Here is a 21748-nt window from a genome sequence, read left to right on the forward strand (position 1 = left end):
TTTCATAACACATTATCAACACGAGACTCTAACCAATAGGATAGCAGTTTTGGGATTGAGAATATTAATTATCCATTGTTCAATAAACTTCTTTCATTATTAAATTCTGGATTTAAGGTAAGTATTTTACTCAATTTTACTTTGTTTTTAAATATATCACACTCACCTCTAGAAAGAGGTTTGAGATGAAATAAGAAGATAATTTCATTATTATGGCATGAATGGTCATTGATCACATACTTATTGTACGCCAAAATATTTTGGCAATGTGATTATTAAAAGACAATGGTAATGCAAGAAACAGATATAGCATATAATTTTGACCATAACCATAATGGTGTAACTTTCTCTTTAAAATAGATATTCACCATATGGATGTTGATGAATATGTGGTAGTACCAAATTAATTGAGAGCTTTGGAAGAGCCAATTATTACTATTTTGGAGGAATAAAATTGATTATCAATAAGGCATTATGTTGTAGTAAGTCTCAAAGAAACTTGTTTAGTTTCTAAAGTATTCGCGAAAGCGGTTGGTTATATTGAGACTATAAATAAAGGAAAGATTTAATATCTTTTATTACTACAACTTGTAGCGGGGTAATATGTATGTGAAAAGTTACTCGCTTTGTTCTCCAGTTTGTACTACACAAATAAAAGAATACCACAATAAAGTGGATGTTTATTGATATAAAAACTCATATCATAATAAACTTGGAGTTTATCGATAATTACACACGTCATGGTGTAAACCTGAACTTTTCAATATTGATAATTTATTCAGTTGACATAATTGGTTTAGCCATGATAATTTAAGTATGATGTGCAAAAATAAAAGAGAATTACATGGGTAAATATTAAAGAACTAAAAAGTTCTTTACGAATTCTCTTACATTGCTTGTTCTTATTAATTAATAGACCAACTAAAATTGGGATTGAATCCCATGAATGCTGAAAATATCAAAGGTGAATATGGGCCCATTCACCTGTCATTTATACCACATAAGATGCATCTATGAGATGGTTATATGTGCGATTATTATTAACCTGCAACCTGGCCGGTGTTTGCGAGGTAACTTGCTCAGTAATTTAATTTCAAGAATAATTTCCATATTTTCCATTCAAGACAGTTTATCTTGATAAGTTGGTTTACATCACAGTTGGTTTAGCAAAATGATTTATTGAGTGCCTCCACTTAATAGCTAAACTATTTCTTATGAGAACAAAGTTATATATATCAGTCTGATATACGTTATACACGAAAGTATATTATTTTCTCTCCTCACAAGTGGTTCAGGGTCAAGAACCAAATAATTCTATCTTATTTGTTATTGATGTGCGGTGTATATTTTGATTAACACCATAAAGCACAAAGATGGATTCTCAAAGTTGAGAAAACAAGTTAGTTTTTCTAACATGAGGGGGAGACATGATAAACAGTTGAGAAAAGGTTACGTGAAATGAATTATCATGTGTACATCTAGATTCTCGAAAAAAATAATATGAACTTGAAATTCATAAAAGGATAATTCATTTGCAATATATTGCAAAGCATGCCAGACGCATTTGCTGACCCAAAGAAAGTAACTATATTCTCATTGGTGCTCATATTAAGTCCTAGAAGGACAAAGTCTATGGTACGCGTAAAGCGTATAGACAGATCGGTTTCAAATAACTTCTTGATAAAGAAGATGAGTAAATGATCATAATAAAGGAGGCAAGTGATCTAGAAGATCACATGACATAAAACTTTATAAAATCTCACGAGAGATTCAGGTATCTGAAAATATAAATGAAGAGATCTCTGTGTCATGTCTTTAAGGAAAAAAAACTGGAACCGATATAAAATGTTCTTCGACGACATTTGTCATAATGCTAAGTATAGATGAGTATATTAAGTCTGTCGAATACAGACACAAAAATATTAGCCAAATAGAAGAGACACAATTCAAATAGAATTGGTTTCATATAAAAGACATGTAGTTTTGGACATGTAGTTCAAACACTTGAAAGTATAAAGTCAATAGTATGTGCAATCAGCTTTCAATATCTTATTTGTATAGCATGACATAAAAACTTGATATGCATCTAATTAAAGTCTATTTATATGACTTAACTTATATGACAATCCTTGAAGGATTTAAATCGCTTAAAGCATATACAATTCTTGGTCTTGAAGTACCATATCCTAAGTGCTATTTGCACACATATGTATCTTGCTATTACTATAAGCATGATAATGTGATAGCGAGGATTTTCAAGGTGCAACATATTCGTTGGAGTTAATATGACTATTTTATTCACCAAATCTCTATCGATGTCAACCTTCAAGAAGCGGATGCGAAGGCTCAAAGATGTGAATTGATGCTCTTATTAGGGAGAGTTAATACGCGTTGTACTCTTTGTCCCTTACAAGGTTTTGTCCCAATGAGTTTTCCTTGCAAGGTTTTTAATGAGGCAACCAAAAGGCTTATTGTTAGATATGTGTACTCTTTTTCCTTCACTAGAGTTTTTTTCCACTGGGTTTTATTTTAGTTAAGATTTTAACGAGACACATTATCTGTTGAATAGACATTCAAGAGGGAGTGTTATAAATAGAATTCTATTTAAGGTGAATGTGTATATTTAGAGAGATCTTAAGTTTTGTTACTTGGTGGCTAAGTCACTTTTTCCTATAAATAGAGGGGCTCTATTCCATTGTAAATCATCTCATATCAATAAGAATTATCTCTCTCTATTTTTATTTTTATTTTATGAAACTTCTTTATCCACATTTTTTGTCTTCTCGATGTTGACTTTCGTTCCATAATTATCTGTATCTTCATCCTGCATTCTTCCTTAACCATGCTTATTAACTTGTGAGGTCTGAGAACTTTTTGATTCCACAATGCTTCATTCCTAACTTTCCATATATGGTAGATTGTAGCTACCAACACTGTGCTAACAGCTGATCTGCATGCTTTACCCCTTATATTCCTTGTCATTCTTCTCCATATACCACCTAAACTGTGTTGTTGTAGTCTTATATTCAGCCAATCTAGCAGCTCATTTAGATAGTTTCTAGAGTACTTACATTCAAAGAACAAATGGTCTATTGTTTCAGCTTCTTCTCCACATATGACACAATGATCTTTTTGACATATCCCTAACGTTGCCAGTCTCTCCCTCGTTAGGAGCCTTCTATGCATAGCTAACCAGCATATAAAGCTATGTTTTGGAATGTTATTTCTGTCCCACACCCATCTACCATGGCTCCAGCTATCTCTTCTTCCTTGTTTCCACGGATATCCACTCTTAGTTGTGTACTTCCCATCTGCTTTTAGCCACCCCAGTTGTGTGTATCCTGCTACAAATTGATCTCTAATTGAGCAGATCTTCCTCCAGTACCATTAGCAGTCTTTTGGGGGTTGGTACTCCCACCAGTCTTTCCCTTTCAAATATATATAATTCACCCATTATACCCACAGATTGTCTGCTTTTTTGCTATATTCCAAACATATTTAGCAATGGCTGCTTGGTTCCAAGCCTCACATTCAATAATCCCTAGTCCCCCTTCTATCTTAGGCCTGCAGATAAGATCTCAAGCTATTAAAGGCACTCTGTTGGTGTTCACTTTGCCATTCCATAGGAAGTTCCTACAAATAGCTGTAATGCTCTTTAGTATTTTCTTAGGGAGAATGAAGATAGAAGACCAATAGGCATGGATATGCATTAGTACTGAATTGATTAACAGAACTCTTCCTGCATAGGATAGGTTCCTAGATCCCCAACTTTTTATTCTAGCACACATTTTCTCCACCAGCATTTCACAATCCACAGCCGATATCTTTTTTGCTGAAATTGGCACCCCTAAATATCTGAAAGGCAAGACACCTCTTTTGTACCCAGTCAGCTCACATATATCATTCACTTCCTGTTGCTTCATGTTTGCACTATATATATTAGACTTAGTGGCATTAGTATGCAACCCTGAAGCTTCTGAGAAAGCAGCCAGTCCCCTTAACATCAACAACACTGATTGTACCTCTCCTTTGCAGAATAGTAGTACATCATCAACAAAACATAGATGATTCAGCTTCAGCCCTCTGCATTTTGTATGGTACTCAAATCCCTGCATTGTAGCTACATGTTGCATGATCCTTGTGAAGTACTCCATGCATATGACAAATATTAGAGGTGAGATGGGGTCACCTTGCCTCAGCCCTCTTTTCCCTGCAATGTTACCATATATCCCTCCATTGATTGCTATAGAGTACTTTGTAGTTGTGATACATTGCATTATCCATTGTATGAACCTGCTAGGGAAGTTTAAAGCATGCAACATCTCCTGTACAAAATCTCATTCCACAGTATCATAAGCCTTCCTTAAATCTATCTTTATCAGGCAGCTTCTAGTAGATGCTTTCCTGTTGTATAGCCTAACCAGATCTTGACAGATTAGGACATTCTGAACTATACTTCTCCCTGCCACAAATGCATCTGATTTGCTGAGATGATTTCTGGTAACACAGTCTTCAATATCATGCATAACATCTTTGATATTATTTTGAACAAGGTGTTACAACAGGCTATTGGCCTATAATCTCCCACCTCTTCTGCATGACTATTCTTTGGGACTAATGTAATCATGGTTGAGTTTAGGCTTTTAGGCATTGTACCTTTTTGAAAGAACTCCAGCACACCAGTAACAGCATCCTTGCTAATAGTATCCCAGCAATCCTTAAAGAATTGGCTAGTGTAACTATCTGGCCCTGGGGCTTTGTCCCCTGTTATTGACCATATTGCTGCCTTGACATCTTACTCCTTATAGCTCTGTATCAGCCATTCCCTTTGAGCATGTGATAGTGTTGATCCCTTCCTTACTAATTCACTACACACATGTTTCTTGTTCTCATCTTTTTCTCCAAGTAACTTCTTGTAGAATTCTATAAAGGCCTGAGCAATCTTGTCTGGATCTCTTCTAGTTACCCCTTGAGAGAATCAATAATTGAGAAGATTCTATTCTTGCTCCTTTTTTCCTTTATTGCACTGTGGAAGTATTTTGTGTTATGATCCCCTTGAGTGAGCCATAACATTCTACTTTTCTGCCTCAAAAACAGTTATCTAGCTTCTCCCCAAGTTCTGTATTCTTGTGCTAAGTAGATCTTTTTTTCAATTAATTCTTTATTTCTTTCATCACCTTGCAGTTCTGTTTGACATCTCTTCAGTTCTTCCATAGCATGCTCAGTCTTCCTTTCAATATCTGAGAACCTTTCCTTGTTCAGTTTTATCAAGATTGCCTTCAATCTGTTCATTTTTCCTATCACCTTAAACAATTTGTTGCCTGCTATTTCTGCTTCCCAGCTATGCTTAACTCTTTCCTTGAAATCATCAGCCATTTTCCACATGTTGAAGTATTTAAATTGCCTTCTCTGATTTCCTTTGCCATTATCCCAGTTTACATAGCAGGACAATGATCATATAGTCCCTCATTCATGTAGTGCACTTCTGAGACTGACAATGCAGTGATCCAGTTTGAATTCACCACTACCTTATCTATTCTGCTATATACCCTTTCCCCCCTTCTTGTTTGTTATTCCATGTAAAGAAAGCCCCAGAGGACCTCAACTCCTAAAGACCACATTCTGCTATACATTCTCTAAATTCCCTTATCTCAGCCATAGTAACTTGTCTCCCTATTCTATCCTCCTTATTCAGAACACAATTAAAGTCCCCCATCAAAGCCCATGGTCCATTTATACTCCTTTTTATATCCCTCACCTCTTGCCATAAAGGCCTTTTAATAGCTGGATCATTGAATCCATATACAAAAGTGACATAAAATTTTGACGATTACCACTATACATTACTGCACAGTGAATTACTTGTGCAGATACAAACTCAATTTGCACCTGCATGATTGCAGGTTTCCATACTATCCAAATTCTTCCCCCCGGATGAGCCCCTAAGTTGTTTGTTAAAAACCATCCATTACAAAGATTAAGAGCAACCTTTTGAGCATTATTCATTTTAATCTTTGTTTCCAGGAGCCCAAATAGACTAACTTTACATTGATGCAGAAACAGTTTAACTTCCTTCTGCTTTGCTAGTCTATTTAGCCCCCTGGTGTTCCAGAAACCTATACTATCCATTTCCTGGGGGAGGGCTTCCTCTCTTCCCCAATATTTGTTCTCCTTCTCCATTTTCCATCTTCTTCCCAGTTCCCTTCTTCCCCTGCTCCACTACTCCCAGGTTACTAGTCTCTCTCAATGCACCAAAAGAATTCTCTAAGTTGATCTTATTCTTGGTTATATCCTTTCCTCTTTGTGCTCTACTTCCCTTCTGTATGTATGTTGCTTTACCCCCATCCATTACATTGTTGTGATGGTTTTCACTAGCATTTTGTTCCCTTTCATTCTGCATTTGGCTTCCTTCCTGCTTTCCTTCTTTGTTCTGCTCTCTTTCCTTTTTTGCCTTATTATGTTTATCCGCTTCTTTTATACTTGCCATCTGTTTTTCTGCCTGAACATGCTTCTTACACTCCACCATCTCATGCCCATAGTTGTTACATTCCTTGCATAGTGTTGGCTTCCACTCATAATGCACCCTTTGTTCAACTATTTTTCCTATTTCATTCTCAAACATTATGCTCTGTGGATAAGGCTGATCTAGTGTAACTTCCACCAACACTCTGGCAAATGTCATCCTCTCCTTCCATGTTGTGGCTCTATCTGCTTTTAGAGGTTTATCCACTAATCCCGCAATTTTTGTCAATGCATTCTTCCCCCAGTACTTGATGTCCAGTCCTGGGAGCCTAATCCATATTGGCACAGTACTGAACGACTCCCTTCTAGTGTCTATATCTGGTGACCAAGGCTTTTTGATGACAGGCTTTTTATCAAACATCTGGACTCCATCTTCCAACACCTTCATTCTACTTTCAGTTTGTGTAAATCTAACCAAAAATACACCTCTGTTAACCTGAGCTACCTTGTCTATTCCCAATTTCCCTCGGATTCTATGAAAATAGCCATTCATAACTACTGGAGGTGGATTAGATTCAAGTACATAACAAATTACTGCATTACTCCAATACTCTACTTCCTCTTTGATATCCTCCATAGTTATTTTAACATTTTGTTTTGTAGATTCATTAGTTTTCAATTCTAATTCATCTACATCGGGACTATTAGCCACAATTCTGCTCCATAACCTCATTTTAGGTGCACTTTGAGGCTCAACCACCAACGTACCTTCATGTTCTACTTCATTCTCCACGATATCTGCCCATGACTGTTTTCCTGATGAATTGTGCTCCATCGCACCTCCATGCATGAGCTTCACTGGTGTTTCCTGTTCCATTGATGCCTTATTTAACTCTAACGGAGTGATTCCTTGTAGCACGTTGATGCTCCGAGTTTTCTTCGCATCAGCTGAGTTCGGGATTCCAATTCTAGCATTGAATGATTGTTGAACACTCTCCTGACTCTATTGTCTTCCTCCTCTAGCTTTCGATTTCCTCGTCATTTTCAACTTTCGTTGAGAGGGAATTTCATTCTAGAGAGAGAAATTTTTCAATTACCTCTCTCTCTATTTTTCTCTGCAATACCCTTCTTCTTCTTGCATCTATTAGATGATTACATGTGTATTTATTCTATCGCAATTGAAGCTTGCGAGTTGAGTTGCGATATAGCATGCATAAATGATTCACCTGAGTACAATTTTCAGATTATATAATTGAGATAATTATTATTATTATTATTATTATTATTATTATTATTATTATTATTATTATTTTTTATTATTATTATTATTATTATTATTATTATTATTGTTATGAATAATCGAATGCATCGTGTTGGTTCTATTCACACACAAATTATCCGATAAAATTACTATAAAAGTAGAAGGAAGCGTCATTAAAAGAGACATAATAAAACATATTTCACTAGCTTTATTCATCATTAACTATTTACTCCCTCCCTTCACTTTTAGTTGTCCTCTTTTGACTTTCACTTCCTCTAAGAAACAATAAATAAAAGATAATATTTCAAAAAGCGTTAGAAAATAATTTGGGAAATAAGCAATTAATAACCTCTCAGTGGGGTTCAGGGGGTGGGTCGGGTAGCAGGGGAGGTAGAGGGGGCAAGGGAGCCTATAAGTTGAGAATCGGGTCATGGAACATAGGTTCACTAACGAGTAAATCCATAGAGTTGGCGAAAATCCTGCAGAAGAGGAAGATTAATATAGCGTGTGTCCAGGAGACTAGGTGGGTCGGATCGAGGGCGAAAAATGTGGATGGGTATAAGTTGTGGTACTCTGGTGTCCTGAGGGGTAAGAATGGAGTGGGTATCCTGGTAGATAGCCATCTTAGGGAGTCCGTGGTAGAGGTCAGGCGGGTGAATGATAGGCTAATGACTATAAAGTTGGTGGTGGGTGAGGGTACTTTAAATGTCGTTAGCGCGTACGCACCACAAGCAGGCTTGGATGAGGATATTAAAAGGCAATTTTGGGAGGGGTTGGATGAGATTGTTCGTAGTATACCGCCTTCTGAGAGGTTATTCATAGGAGGAGATTTCAATGGTCATATTGGGTTATCTGCAGGTGGGTACACTGAGGTGCATGGCGGATTTGGTTTCGGAGAGCGGAACGGAGGGGGCATTGCGCTGTTGGACTTTGCCAAGGCTTTCGATCTAGTCATTGCAAACTCGAGTTTTACGAAGCGGGATGAACATTTGGTTACTTACCAAAGTTCGGTGGCGAAGACTCAGATTGACTATCTCCTCCTCAGGAGATGCGACAGAAGGTTGTGCGAGGACTGCAAGGTTATCCCAGGTGAGACCCTCTCAACGCAGCATAGGCTTTTGGTGATGGACATTTGTATTAGGATAAGGAGGAAGAAGAGGTCAGTACAAGGACGCCCCAGGATTAGGTGGGGCGCCTTAACTAAGGATAAAGCTAAAGAGTTGGAAGGAAGGTTATCGGCAATGGGAGCTTGGAGAAGTAGTGGGGACGCAAACACAATGTGGTCGACGACGGCGGACTGTATAAGAAAGGCGGCGTTAGGGATATCTACGGGCCACTATGGTGGACACAAAGGAGATTGGTGGTGGAATGTAGTGGTCCAAGGTAAAGTGGAAGCAAAGAAGGCGGCTTACCTAAGGTTAGTAGGGAGCACTGACGAGAGGAGGAGAAGAGAGAGAATAGTCAAAGGTATAAGGTAGCTAGGAAGGAGGCGAAGATGGCAGTGACGGAGGCTAAGACGACAGCTTTTGCTCGTCTGTATGAGGAACTAAGGAACAAAGGTGGGGAGAAGAAGTTATTCCGACTCGCTAAGGCGAGAGAGAGGACAACTCGGGATCTGGACCAAGTGAGGTGCATAAAAGATGATGACGGCAAAGTTTTGATGGGAGATGACCAGATTAAGAGGAGGTGGCAGACCTACTTTCATAAACTTCTAAGTGAAGAAGGGGATCAGGATACTATACTTGGGGAATCGAGGAATGCCGACAGTCACCATGAAGTAAGTAATTGTAGGGACATTGAGATCGATGAAGTCATGGAGGCAATGCGTAAGATGAGAAGGGGCAGAGCTACCGGGCCAGACGAAATTCCGGTTGAACTGTGGAGGTGTGTGGGTAGAGCAGGCTTGGAATGGCTTACTGCATTGTTTAGTGTTATATTCAAGACTAATAGAATGCCTGAAGAGTGGAGGTGGAGTACAATGGTCCCGCTGTATAAGAACAAAGGTGATGTCCAGAGCTGTAACAACTATAGGGGCATCAAATTATTAAGTCATACCATGAAAGTTTGGGAGAGAGTGGTAGAAATGAGAGTGCGAAGGACGGTGTCTATTTCAGACAACCAGTTCGGGTTCATGCCGGGACGATCTACCACAGAAGCTATCCACCTTATTAGGAGGATGGTGGAACAGTACAGAGATAAGAAGAAGGATCTCCACATGGTGTTTATTGATCTGGAGAAAGCGTACGATAAGGTTCCTAGGAAGGTCTTATGGAGCTGCTTAGAGGATAAAGGGGTCCCGAGTAACTATATTAGGGTGATTAAAGACATGTATGATGGAGCTAAGACTCGGGTTAGGACAGTAGGAGGCGACTCTGAACACTTTCCAGTTATTACGGGGTTGCACCAAGGGTCTGCGCTCAGCCCATTCCTATTTGCCCTGGTGATGGATGCACTGACTCATCATATTCAAGGGGAGGTGCCATGGTGCATGCTATTTGCTGATGACATTATTCTAATTGACGAGACACGAGGCGGCGTCAACGAGAGGCTAGAGATTTGGAGACATGCTCTTGAGTCTAAAGGTTTCAAGTTGAGCAGGACGAAGACGGAATACCTCGAGTGCAAATTTGGAGTTGAGCCGACGGAAGCGGGAGTTGAAGTGAGGCTTGACTCTCAAGTCATTCCCAAGAGGGGTAGTTTCAAGTACCTTGGATCGGTTATTCAGGGGATCGGGGAGATTGACGAGGATGTCACACACCGTATAGGGGTGGGGTGGATGAAGTGGAGGTTAGCGTCGGGAGTCTTGTGTGACAAGAAAGTGCCACCGTTACTAAAAGGTAAGTTTTATAGAGCAGTGGTTAGGCCTGCCATGTTGTATGGAACTGAATGTTGGCCGGTAAAGAACTCACACATCCAGAAGATGAAAGTAGCAGAGATGAGGATGTTGAGGTGGATGTGCGGGCATACAAGGATGGATAAGATTAGGAATGAAGATATTCGAGAGAAGGTGGGTGTGGCCCCCATGGAGGACAAGATGCGGGAAGTAAGACTCAGATGGTTCGGGCACATTCAGAGGAGGAGCACTGATGCACCGGTGAGGAGGTGTGAGCGACTGGCTGTAGTGGGCACGCGGAGAGGTAGAGGAAGACCTAAGAAGTATTGGGGAGAGGTGATCAGACAGGACATGGCGCGACTTAGGATTACTGAGGACATGGCCCTTGATAGGGAATTATGGAGGTCGAGCATTAAGGTTGTAGGTTAGGGGAGAGTGTGAATATTTCTACAGCGCAGTAGAGGGAGACTATCCAGTTAGGAGTTAGACTAGGAATGTCATTGGTCGTCTATTAATGCAGGGCTTTCCCTTCTAGTTGTACTATACCAGCCATCTATTTCGTATTTCGTATTTTGTATCATGTATTCCATATTTCATATCTCTTATATATTGTTGTTGTTATTGTTATTATTTTTATTACGCATTTCTATGGTACTAATATATCATCTCCTATTGCTTTTTTGAGCCGAGGGTCTCCTGGAAACAGCCCCTCTACCCTTCGGGGTAGGGGTAAGGTCTGCGTACATATTACCCTCCCCAGACCCCACTTGTGGGATTATACTGGGTCGTTGTTGTTGTTGTAAGCAATTAATGATAAGGGTACAAGAAAAAAAAATTATCTTTCTCTTAATCTGCTAAAATGAATAAGTAAAAGTAAAGATATATTTTTAGTATAGTGGACAAGTAAAAGTGAACGGATGGAATATTAAAAAATGGTGAGATTGATACTAAACAAATCTACTCAAGTAACAATCTTGCAACTCTGCTCAACAAAGTTTTTTTTTTTTTTTTTTTTGGTAATCCATACTCAAATCACGTAGTTATTTTTTTTTTTCTCTGAGACCTTATGATTCGCCTCCTACGTCATTAGTCACTTAAACACATCTTTGGGTGCTAGAAAATACACATTATATTAGACCCTATAAAATAAAACAAAAGGTTTAAAAAAAAATCAATTTGGTTGATGGAAATTTTTTGTGGAATTGTCCAAGCGTTTCCTAAAATTCTCAATCTTTACTTCACAGAGTACAAACTATATTCAATAACAATGATAAGAACTAAATGAAATGAAAAGGTTATCTAGGGTCACACATGAATCAACTTCACTACTTGGTTTAAAATTAACAAAACTCCTATCATGTTCTGGATCAAGAAAACAAAACTCCTATCATGTTACATACCTCAGAATTTGCATTCAAGGCAAGGCAAGGTGCCGGCTAGGTGCATCCACTAAGACAATCTTTACAGCTTTACAGTCCACAGCGTCGGTTGTAATGTCAGCAGTACTTTCAAGTCGACTATTACGTCTAATCTACAATGAAATGTACATCAAGAAACCTTCTCCTTTGGTGAAGGAGATGGTTCCGATTCAACTGATGCAGGCGGATCCAAGTTCATTTGATCTGTTGGAGGTGGTACAGATTTAGCTACATCAGTTTCTTGTTGAACAGAGTCCATTGGATCTTCCGTTGGTGTAGAAGACTCAACATGATCGCTTGATTGTACTGCAGAACGAGTAGGATTCTCTCGGTCATTTATAGACGTGGAAGGTGTTGGGTTAGTTATCAGTGTCTGTGGAACTGTTCTTTGAGTCGAAGGGATATCAGTATCCATCGTATCTGTAGCCGGAACAGATGTAGTGGTTGCAACATTGGTCTGTTCAAGATTCATTTCAGTTGATGTGGTGGTCGCAACATTGTTTTGTTCAACACTCGTGTCGTCATATTCCGAGATGAGATCCATGAACTCGTTGAGCAGCCGCTGTACTTTCCTATTAGAAGCCATTGCTGGAAGTATGTCTTCTCTAAGGAGTCTGTGCTTTTTCAAACCCTGAAAACCAGATAAAGAACCTTAATAAGAAAGACAATTTTTGGGTTTCATTTGGCAACTGGATAGATTTGATTGGAATCTCACTTTTAAGAAAGCCAGCAAGAAAGAGCCAAAACATGAATAGACGAGAACATATATGCATGGAATATAAACATCGTCAAGGTATATTATATCAACAAGATGCTGTATGAACATGTACAAGCACACAGAGGCGCCAAGAAAACGAGATGTTATAGATAAAGTTGAACTGTTCCGACAGTCTCATTTTATGCAAACTACCTTCCTACTTTGAGCTGCTCCAAAGAGATTGACATAGTTCCAACAAAGATATTAACAATCAAATTCTCACTCTGTAGTTTATGAATCCTACCTTCTAGCTTGAACAGTTCTGAAAAGATTGACATAGTTCGCTGGATGTGGAAAATAAGATGGACATTGCAGAGAGTTAAAACCACATGCATAATTTCAATGTGATGTCATATTTCAGTATTATCTTATTTTGTTTATTTACATGTTCCAATTATTTCCAAAGAAACCATGCTATGCCTTCTATCTTGTAATCTGAACATATTTCACCAGAACGATCATAGTTTCTACAAACACAGAAAATCCCTCCCAGAATATTGGGGAAAATGAAGAAATCATGGTCGACACAATAAACAGAGAGAGAGGGGGGGGGGGTCGAGAGCCCCCCTGTTTAAAACAAAAATTAACTAAACAGTGTGCAATTCATCCTATAATCTGAATATTGGTTGTTAAAATTCTCAATGACAAAATGGTCATATTAAGCAGAATTTATCTCGAAAGAAGTTCCTCATATTTGCATCGGAGAAAAAAGAAAAACCATGGTAGTGCGTGATATGAGACACTGGTGCGCTAACTCCAAATTCATAGGGAGACGAAATACGAAATGATGTACTCTACACTACAGAAAAGAAGGATATTTACTACTCCCTCCGGTCCAAAATAAGTGAGTTTTTGGTTATTTTCACACATATTAAAAAACTCACCTTTTAGCATTAATTAGCAATGAAATTGACCATATTAACCTTTACTATCTCTTCACATAAACACTCCTAACACATACTCCAACATTATTTACTCCAAGGGCAATGTAGGAAAAAAATAATTAATTCATTCTTGAATCTGGAAAAATCACTTATTATGGACCACAAAAAGAAGCCAAAAATCACTTATTGTGGACCGGAGGGAGTAGCTAATAAAAATATCACCCTTTTTTCTCTCAGCAGCGATAGAGTGAGAAGTTGGGAGAAAATGGAAAAGTCCAGCTCATTTGAAAAGCCAATAACAGATATTCGAAGATATTGTTAGAGTTGAGCGACAAGAAATATACAGGAAAAAAAGAAAAGTGAAAAGCCCTTACAAGTACACAAGGGTCCCAAGCAGTTTTATTTGAATCAGAGGATGCAGCCTCAGCCATCCCTGTAGGAGGCCCAAGAAAGCTCTCACAAACTTCTCTCAAGCGTGACTCATCTGCCTCTCTGCATTTAAATATCAATTGTGTGTTATTTTGATACTCAAGAATTCAAATAAGGCGGACACTCACCTCTAACAAAAACAACTTTGCACTAGTCCAAACACATGTTGACCCAAGATATACCAACACCAGAAAGCAAAAGCCTAAAGTCAAACAAGACTCTTTCTCCAAAGTCCAAACATAACTTCACTTCAAAAAAATTAACAATAAAATTGAATTAACAGAACAGTAAGTGAATATACATAGGATTTCATAAATAACAGAACTAACAAAACCATGAAACTTCAGATACAAATATAGCACCAATTCAAGATCCAGTTATTCAGTTCTTAGAACTAATATTTCTTAAACTGGAACAATTGATTTCTCTAGACCAAACCCTGTCAACCGTGGAGGCAAAACAATTTCCACGGACTCAAAAGCTGCTTATATATCCCACATATCCTCCATACAGCACTAAGGATTGATTTGCAACTCTCAACTTAATCAATGGGCCAACTTTAAACGTACACATTATAATTTAAAGGACAAAGTTCCAACATCAACCGATGCATTAAAATTGGATATTAAGTGAAAGATTTCATGTCAACAAAGGACTAGACACCAGACCTTGCTAAAAACCGGATGTACGATAAAAGGCATTGACGATATTCACTAGGAGACTTCAATGCAAGGGCAGAAGCCAACTGAGCCTCCAAATGAGCACGTGTTTGTACCCCATCATCCGTGACTCTGCAGATGTACAACAAAGAAAAGTCAATATTTTACTTGCACATACTTCAGTAACAGAGAATTCCAAAATAAAATTAGGCAAGAAACTTGCACATACATCCCAATTGTAATGTTATTCCAACTGCAAAAGTCACTCTACCACTAGTAACATTTCAATATGCTAATATACTGAGATACAGACTAAATAATCATTAGTACACCCAAAATCTCTTGGGACATTTTTTTTGATAAGGTAAATTGTATTAATCAAAAGGGAGAGAACTCCCGTATACAGGAAGTATACCAAAAAGTAGAGAATTTACACCAGAACATGATTCTCTACAAAAGACGCCCAATCTTCTATACAAGCAGGGGCTATATGAGTGCACCAAAAATCGATCAAAGATAAAAGATTATTCTTAAGATGTGAAAAAGGAGACTCAATCCCCTCAAAAGCTCTCCTATTTCTCTCCCCCCAAACTATCTCTTGGGACATTCTAGTAAGCAATATCTAAGAGGAACTAATAAAATTTCAAGAATAAAACGTAGAAAATGTTGAGGGCTAGTGACAAAACATAATGTGGATGATACGTCAGATAAATCAAAACGAAAGGAAATGCAGAATACCTGCTCCAACCGGGTCTTCTGGCCAGGAACTTCCTAACATCCACCTGCAATGCCGCTAGCTCACCACCATGCAATGAGCCCGAACTCCAGGAGCTTGAAAAATTCGATGCAGGAAAACAATCATCTGCAACCCTCAGCCAGCACATGAGGCTCATATCAAAGAGGTATGCATGTCGTGTGGCCAGGACAACAAGAGGAGAACCAGACTTTGATAATTTTGCTGATATCACTTTGATTGTGCCTGTTAACAAGTTTTAAATAAATAAAAGGGTTAATAAGAAATGATAGCCAGCAAAGACAGTGGACTCTGTTGGTTTAACAAAATATCAATGACTGCAGCTCTTAATAAACATCATATCAATTGGCAGGTTGTGTGGAGCCAAGTAATATCCCCTTGAACTTTTGAGAGCAACTAACTTCAGGACGGTGCTTAAAAGAGGAAGAACGCAGTTCTCCGCGACAATGCTTAAAAAAGAAAGAAGTCAAGAACACTATGCTCTGCTCGAAGAATCAAAAGTTTCATCTTGGGTTTTCTAACTCACCTGCATTCGCTTTTGGATCTGAAGCCAAAAGGGAAGCCAACGAGTCTTGAAGGAGACACTTCCGATTAAATAGATCCCATAGATATAACGACCCTTTCCTTGTGACAAGCAAAAACTTCCAAGATTCATCACAATCAACAAATACTGCAGCAGATCCCATCATCATGGTCGGCATAGTACGTCGTCCACACTTCGTATAAATCTTTTTACAAGCAAAGATGAGAATAAGAACATATTATACCATTGGAAGAATACTTGAAGTTAGAAAGCAAATACGGGAAACGTTAACAGCACAAAGAAATAACTGACATCTGTAATTAAATGTGACTTTCTTTGCCTCAAATCAACCTTGAGCCTCAAAGATTTAATACTATCGTCTTTTTATAACCGTGGTGTCCGGGCTAGTTTGCACAGGCCTCGACTAATTCCACGGGATACTTGCCACCTCCAACCAGCAACAGGTACCAAGTAACTCTGTCCACCAAGGCTTGGACAGATGCGAAGAAATAACCTAGTATTTTTTTTGTCTCCGGTGGGGTTTGAACCTAAGACCATAGATTTAATACTAATACCAATCTATAGTTTATGCATATAATCCCCCAATGTGATTTAAAAGACAGAATTTCATTATGCACAGGAGATGAAGAAACGCGTAAAGAGGCTGACATAAAGCAAATATAATATAATATGCCAAGTTTAGATGAGAAAAAATTTAACATAACTTTTGATAAAGAAAAACTCGACATTATTGTTTAAAAAACTGTGCACTAGTGGTTGATGCAGAAAACTACATATCTGATATCCGTAATGTAATTACTCGTACTCTTCTGTTTGGTCCTCTTACAAAAACCTAGAAATAGTCAATCATTCCTTAGAACTTGTATTCTTCCTGTAAGTAGGATAAAGCACAGTCCATGTAACATCTCAATATGCAAGAACAGGTCAATTAATATTCTTTTGTTGTCAACATCGATTGATCTCTTTGGAAATATGAGAATGGAGTTGATTGGAGGATAGAATCTTCAAGTTAATAAAATGGCACTCACTCCTTCCCAATTTATGTGGCATACTTTCCTTTTTAGTCTGTCCCAGAAAGAATGTCATACTTATTTAAAAACAATTTAAGTTTAAACTTCCTATTTTAGCCACAAAATGTCTATGGTTTGTTTTGAGCACAAGTTTCAAAAGTCTTTCTTTTTTTTCTTGAACTCCACGCACAGTCAAACACCGCCACATAAATCGAGACAGAGGGAGTAGCACATATTGAGAAACATTGAACCTGAATCATGTAAAATGTGATGGCAGCCATATAGAGGAGAACGCTCAATATATCAGAGACTAAGTCACAATGGACAAAAATTGAAAAGAAGGGAAGACTACAGAGAAATAATAGATGTTCTTCTCTCTCTTCTACAAGCAGCAAATATGCAGGTAAAGGCTTTGGATGACAAAATTTTAGCTCAATAAATGAATCACCGTATTCACGCATGCCCAGATCAATTAACATGTATAAGTGTATAACAACAGGCAATAAAGTACGAGTGCTCACCCAGGCAAAGAGAATTGACAAAAAATGAGGATAAATTCTGAAAGAAAAGGGCTTGAAAAAGGAGCCATCCACAAGTCTAAAGTGTGAAATGATACAATTTACATCACCCCCAACTCTACCTCTCATCTTGGTAAGGAGGGGAGAATTCTCATGTTTGGTAGTTCTGGAAATATACAAGTAAAATAGAAACTATACATTCACTCTCTCATTTTACATGTCTGGTGTCAGTTTTCCGGGAGAGGTGCTTATGTAGTCTCTAGAAGATCAACACACAAAAGCAGGAGATAACCAAAGAATTGCGTAGAAATAAAAGAAGCAGATCCACATCTCAGATAATTGTCGAAATGATACTCAGTTGTACAGAAAATAGTATAATGAGCCAGCTCAAAGTTTTTGAAACTCACCTGAACGCATCCATCTTCACATCCCACAGCCCAAAAGTTGGCATTTCCAGCCAAAACAGTAACTTTTCCAGAAATCCGGTCAGACCAGAGGGTTTGACTCCCCCTTGTACAAAGTATCTCAGTTTCTTTCACTACAAATGAATTTCCTGCCCCTAAAATATCATTAGCAGCTTGTTCTCTGGGTTGAGCCTCTAAGCAAACTGGACCAGTGTCCTCCCCTTCTTTACTATCAAAAACCCTGATTAAAAGAGTACCACCAGAACCCAAATGAGATGGATCCTTGACAATTCCCATCTGTTCTATGGTGATGCTTCCATCCTTGCCTACAGAAGGCGGAACCTTCTCAATGATGAGGCTCTCACTGATGCTAGCTCTAGCAGTTACACCTGAGCGCTCCTTTTGGTCAGCACTGAGACCAACTGTTTTCCTTACAAATCCTTCCCTAACACTTGCATCAGACAGTACCATACCATTCTCATCTTTCCTCTGATCCACTGTCTTCTTAGGGAATTCAATAGCAGGAGATTCAGGAATTCCGGAGATGTTCTCCTGCTGGGTTGGCACACCAACTGCTTCTGGAATTATCCTCTTTCGACCATCGGGCCGTCTGTACTCTCTTTGCTTCACGGGACTTGACATGCGGGTAGAAGCTGCAGGTTTATTTAAACTATCACTGCTAACTCCTTCGGTCTTTTTCCCGTTATCAGATTGTGGTTTGGGAACCTTCACCACACTCACCAAATCAACAGAAGATTTTGAGGTTGCTTGAACTTGTGTAAGATCCTTAGTTAGTTTTTTGCTTGAACTTTGCTTTGCAGCTGCTGCTTCAAGCAATAGTTGCGCTGGACTTTCGGCTAAATTTGCCTGTCGACCTCTAACATCACCATAGCGGCTTCTCTTCAACTCCTCTAATTCAGCATCAGATAACCGAACACCTAGTTCATTCCCATCAAAATGGAAAGTGGCTACACTTCCATCCAAAGAACATGCAAAGAGTGAATATCCATCAGGGCTCCTGCACAGAGAAAATAATATCCTGAAAGTAGGCAAAAAAGCTAGAAAGAAAATTCAAGATAGAAAGTGCCTTCACTGTTGTGAAAGGACGAAGTTATTTTATGCTATGAGCTAACTTACCATGATAAATCCACAACACTTTGAGAAAAGAAATGTTTAGCGACAAAAAGAGGACGTGGACTTGCTGTTGTCCACACAGTTATAGTGCGATCTTGACTTCCTATAGCAATAACATTGTAGGGTTGGGACTCTTTTCCTCCATTTTTTGAAGAGCCATTTGACCATCCAAGAGATGCATTTTTCACTTCCTGCGCATTAGCCAAATTCCTCCGAAACATAGAATGATTAAACTTAACCACAATAACAGGAGCATTGTGTCCTAAGAAGTCAAAAGTGGCAGACCATTCCCCTCTCTCCAGAACAGGAGCAGAATGCCTAGGCTTTTGAAAACCATGAGTAGTAGTTATATAGTGTCCACAGGGTGACCATCCAAGCCGCCTAAAGAAGGTTGACCCAAGCTTTAAAAAAAGACACATTTGTAAGGATATAGGTTTCAGTATTTGAAAAATAAAAGAACAAAGGAAATCTTTGGAGAGTAAATCTGAAACTCACAGATTTTGCCCAGTGACCTTCAGTTCTATGAGCAAGGCTCCAGTCACTTGTTCGCCAAATGATGACAGTCTTATCATCTGATTGACTAGCTATAAATGAACCAATTGGATCCCATGTGACACCTTTAACAAGACTAGAGTGACCCCTCAGAACAGCAGTGCATATACCATTGCTCATACTCCAGATATGGATGGTGTTGTCGAGACTACCACTAGCCAATGTCGAGTCGTCTGGAGACCAATTTAGATCCACCTACTTTAAACATGGAAAAGAGCAACCCTATTGGTTAGAAAGTACATGGTTAGACAACATAGGCATCTACAGAGGAGATATTCAAATAATTGCAAGGTCCATCAAATGATTGGCATAGCAAAAGAATTAGTTATTGAGAATCTAAGATCAATCACATTACCACATCTGCAGTGTGTCCTCTCAAAGTCATAGTAACTTTCCAATTCTCTACATCAGGGGGCTCTCCACTGCCAAACTCTGTGGTTCCTGAGCCAGGTTTCCTCTCATGGACTAGAATCACCTGATCGTCAGAGCCAGAAGCAACATATCGACCATGTTTTGCCCATCTAACACAGTTTACTGACCCAAAATGATCGCGTAGTGTGGCAAGAAGTTTCGGTGTAGATTCATCTGCTTCCAAGTCCCTACCTACACATTTCATGTTCCATATCCTAACCTGAAGACACGTTAAATGTACATTATGCAAAGTATTACATTTAGCAACAGTAAATAGCAATATCCAGAAAACATAGACAAGTATCAAAGATAAAAGCTTCTCACTCCAAAAATAACCTTTAATTGCTACTTTATCTTTTAACTCCCAAACAAACAATAACATGTTATTGGTCCATCAAAAGATGAACTGCTTGAATTTATTACCAACTTCAATTGTTCAGGTTCCAAAATCCATGAGCAACTCTTAAAAGTCCATCAACTACTTAAATTATTAGTTCAGGTCCCAAAAGTTTATGTGACACTATTTTCTTATTAGTATGTTCCTAAAAGAATGGCACGCTACTATATTTAGAAACAATTTAACTTGAAACTTCTCAGTTCACCCTTCATGAACAGTTCTCATGGTCCCACAGATGTTATGGCATGTTTAAGACTACAAGTTTCAAATGTCTTCCTATCTGCATTAAACTCCATAACAAGTCAAACTAAAAGGACAGCTCGGTGCACTAAGTTCCTGCTATGCGCGGAGTTCGAGGAAGGGCCGAACCACAAGGGTCTATTGTATGTAACCTTAACCTACATTTCTGTAAGAGGCTGTTTCCGCAGCTCGAACCCGTGGCCTCCCGGTCACATGGTAGCCACTTTACCAATTACGCCAAGGCTTCCATAACGAGTCAAACTATGTCAAGTAATTGGGATGTCGGGAGTACTAATTTCTTCACCAAACCAATAAATTGAGCAAAAGGTAATGAAGGCAGACAATATAAAACAAGAATATACATTAAAGAATATATTGGTAAAGAGTGAAAAAGCAGTTACCTTGTGATCACCACCACCAGTGGCAAACCTAAGTCCACCAGGCTGAATATCAATAGAGAAAATTTGCATACCCTCATGTCTAATCCAACTGGGTTTCTCAGCAATCATCTTAAACACAATTCTTGATTTGCTGATACAGAATGAAGACTCAACCTTTTTCACTCAAAACCCTTCAAACCCCAACAAGAACCCCACAACTTCAAAATTAACATACAACTTGTAAAGAAGAAGAAGAAGAAGAAGAAGAAGAAGAAGAAAACCCCCAAAATCAAATACAACAAAAAAATTTACCCCCACAAAAAAAAAGTAGTAAAGAGGTAAAACCCTAGTTGTGAAATTAGGAATAAGGAAAAAGACCCCAAAAAGGAGTAAAAGAGGAAATATCTTGATTTATTGAGTTTTAAAAAAAAAAGCACTAGAAATGGAAGTAACAGGTGAAGTGGGTCGAAGTTTTTATGAAGAAATTTTATGCAAAATTCTTGGTTATACTTTTTTTCCCTTTGTTTTAGTTAACGGTCAAATCTAATGAAAGATTGGAGAGGGAAAAAGGACTGCAAAAAGAAAAAAAGAAAAGAAAGAATGATTAAGGGAAAACACAAGGGAATCTTAAAATATATGTTCTAATATAAGTACACTATGAGTCTATGATATAAAAACAGGAGAGAAAAGAAGTGGTGTGT

General features: G+C 38.4%; 2 protein-coding genes across 3 annotated transcripts; both read right to left on the minus strand.

The window, feature by feature from the left end:
- Window positions 1-6121: 6121 nt before the first annotated feature.
- LOC104230577 (uncharacterized) lies at window positions 6122-7339 on the minus strand. Its single transcript, XM_009783419.1, has one exon. The coding sequence runs from the start codon at window positions 7337-7339 to the stop codon at window positions 6122-6124; it is 1218 nt and encodes a 405-aa protein (XP_009781721.1).
- Window positions 7340-11980: 4641 nt separating this feature from the next.
- On the minus strand, window positions 11981-21462 carry LOC104230573 (protein HIRA). Of its 2 annotated transcripts, XM_009783413.2 has the most exons (10): window positions 21069-21462; window positions 19975-20250; window positions 19563-19814; window positions 19071-19468; window positions 17937-18951; window positions 15984-16185; window positions 15442-15682; window positions 14713-14835; window positions 13990-14107; window positions 11981-12605 (listed from the first exon to the last, which is right to left on the minus strand). In XM_009783413.2, exons 1-10 carry the CDS (start codon window positions 21174-21176, stop codon window positions 12105-12107), a joined length of 3234 nt encoding a protein of 1077 aa, XP_009781715.1. In that variant the 5' UTR covers window positions 21177-21462; the 3' UTR covers window positions 11981-12104. The 2 variants fall into 2 exon arrangements, with proteins under 2 accessions (XP_009781715.1, XP_009781716.1); XM_009783414.2 differs by lacking the exon at window positions 21069-21462 and having other exon boundaries at window positions 19563-19817; window positions 19975-20094.
- Window positions 21463-21748: the final 286 nt, after the last annotated feature.

This window comes from Nicotiana sylvestris, chromosome 11 (genome assembly GCF_000393655.2).
Source record: "Nicotiana sylvestris chromosome 11, ASM39365v2, whole genome shotgun sequence".
In the NCBI taxonomy this organism is placed as follows: Eukaryota; Viridiplantae; Streptophyta; class Magnoliopsida; order Solanales; family Solanaceae; genus Nicotiana; species Nicotiana sylvestris.

Excerpts from the sequence above, each read along its gene's own strand:
- LOC104230577 (XM_009783419.1), bottom strand. The coding sequence starts at position 7,339 with ATGGAACAGGAAACACCAGTGAAGCTCATGCATGGAGGTGCGATGGAG.
- LOC104230573 (XM_009783413.2), bottom strand. The coding sequence starts at position 21,176 with ATGATTGCTGAGAAACCCAGTTGGATTAGACATGAGGGTATGCAAATT. Across the intron at positions 14,108-14,712 it reads TACATCCGGTTTTTAGCAAG|AGAGGCAGATGAGTCACGCT; the intron begins GTCTGGTGTCTA and ends ATTTAAATGCAG. Across the intron at positions 12,606-13,989 it reads CTTGGGACCCTTGTGTACTT|GGTTTGAAAAAGCACAGACT; the intron begins GTAAGGGCTTTT and ends TCTGGTTTTCAG.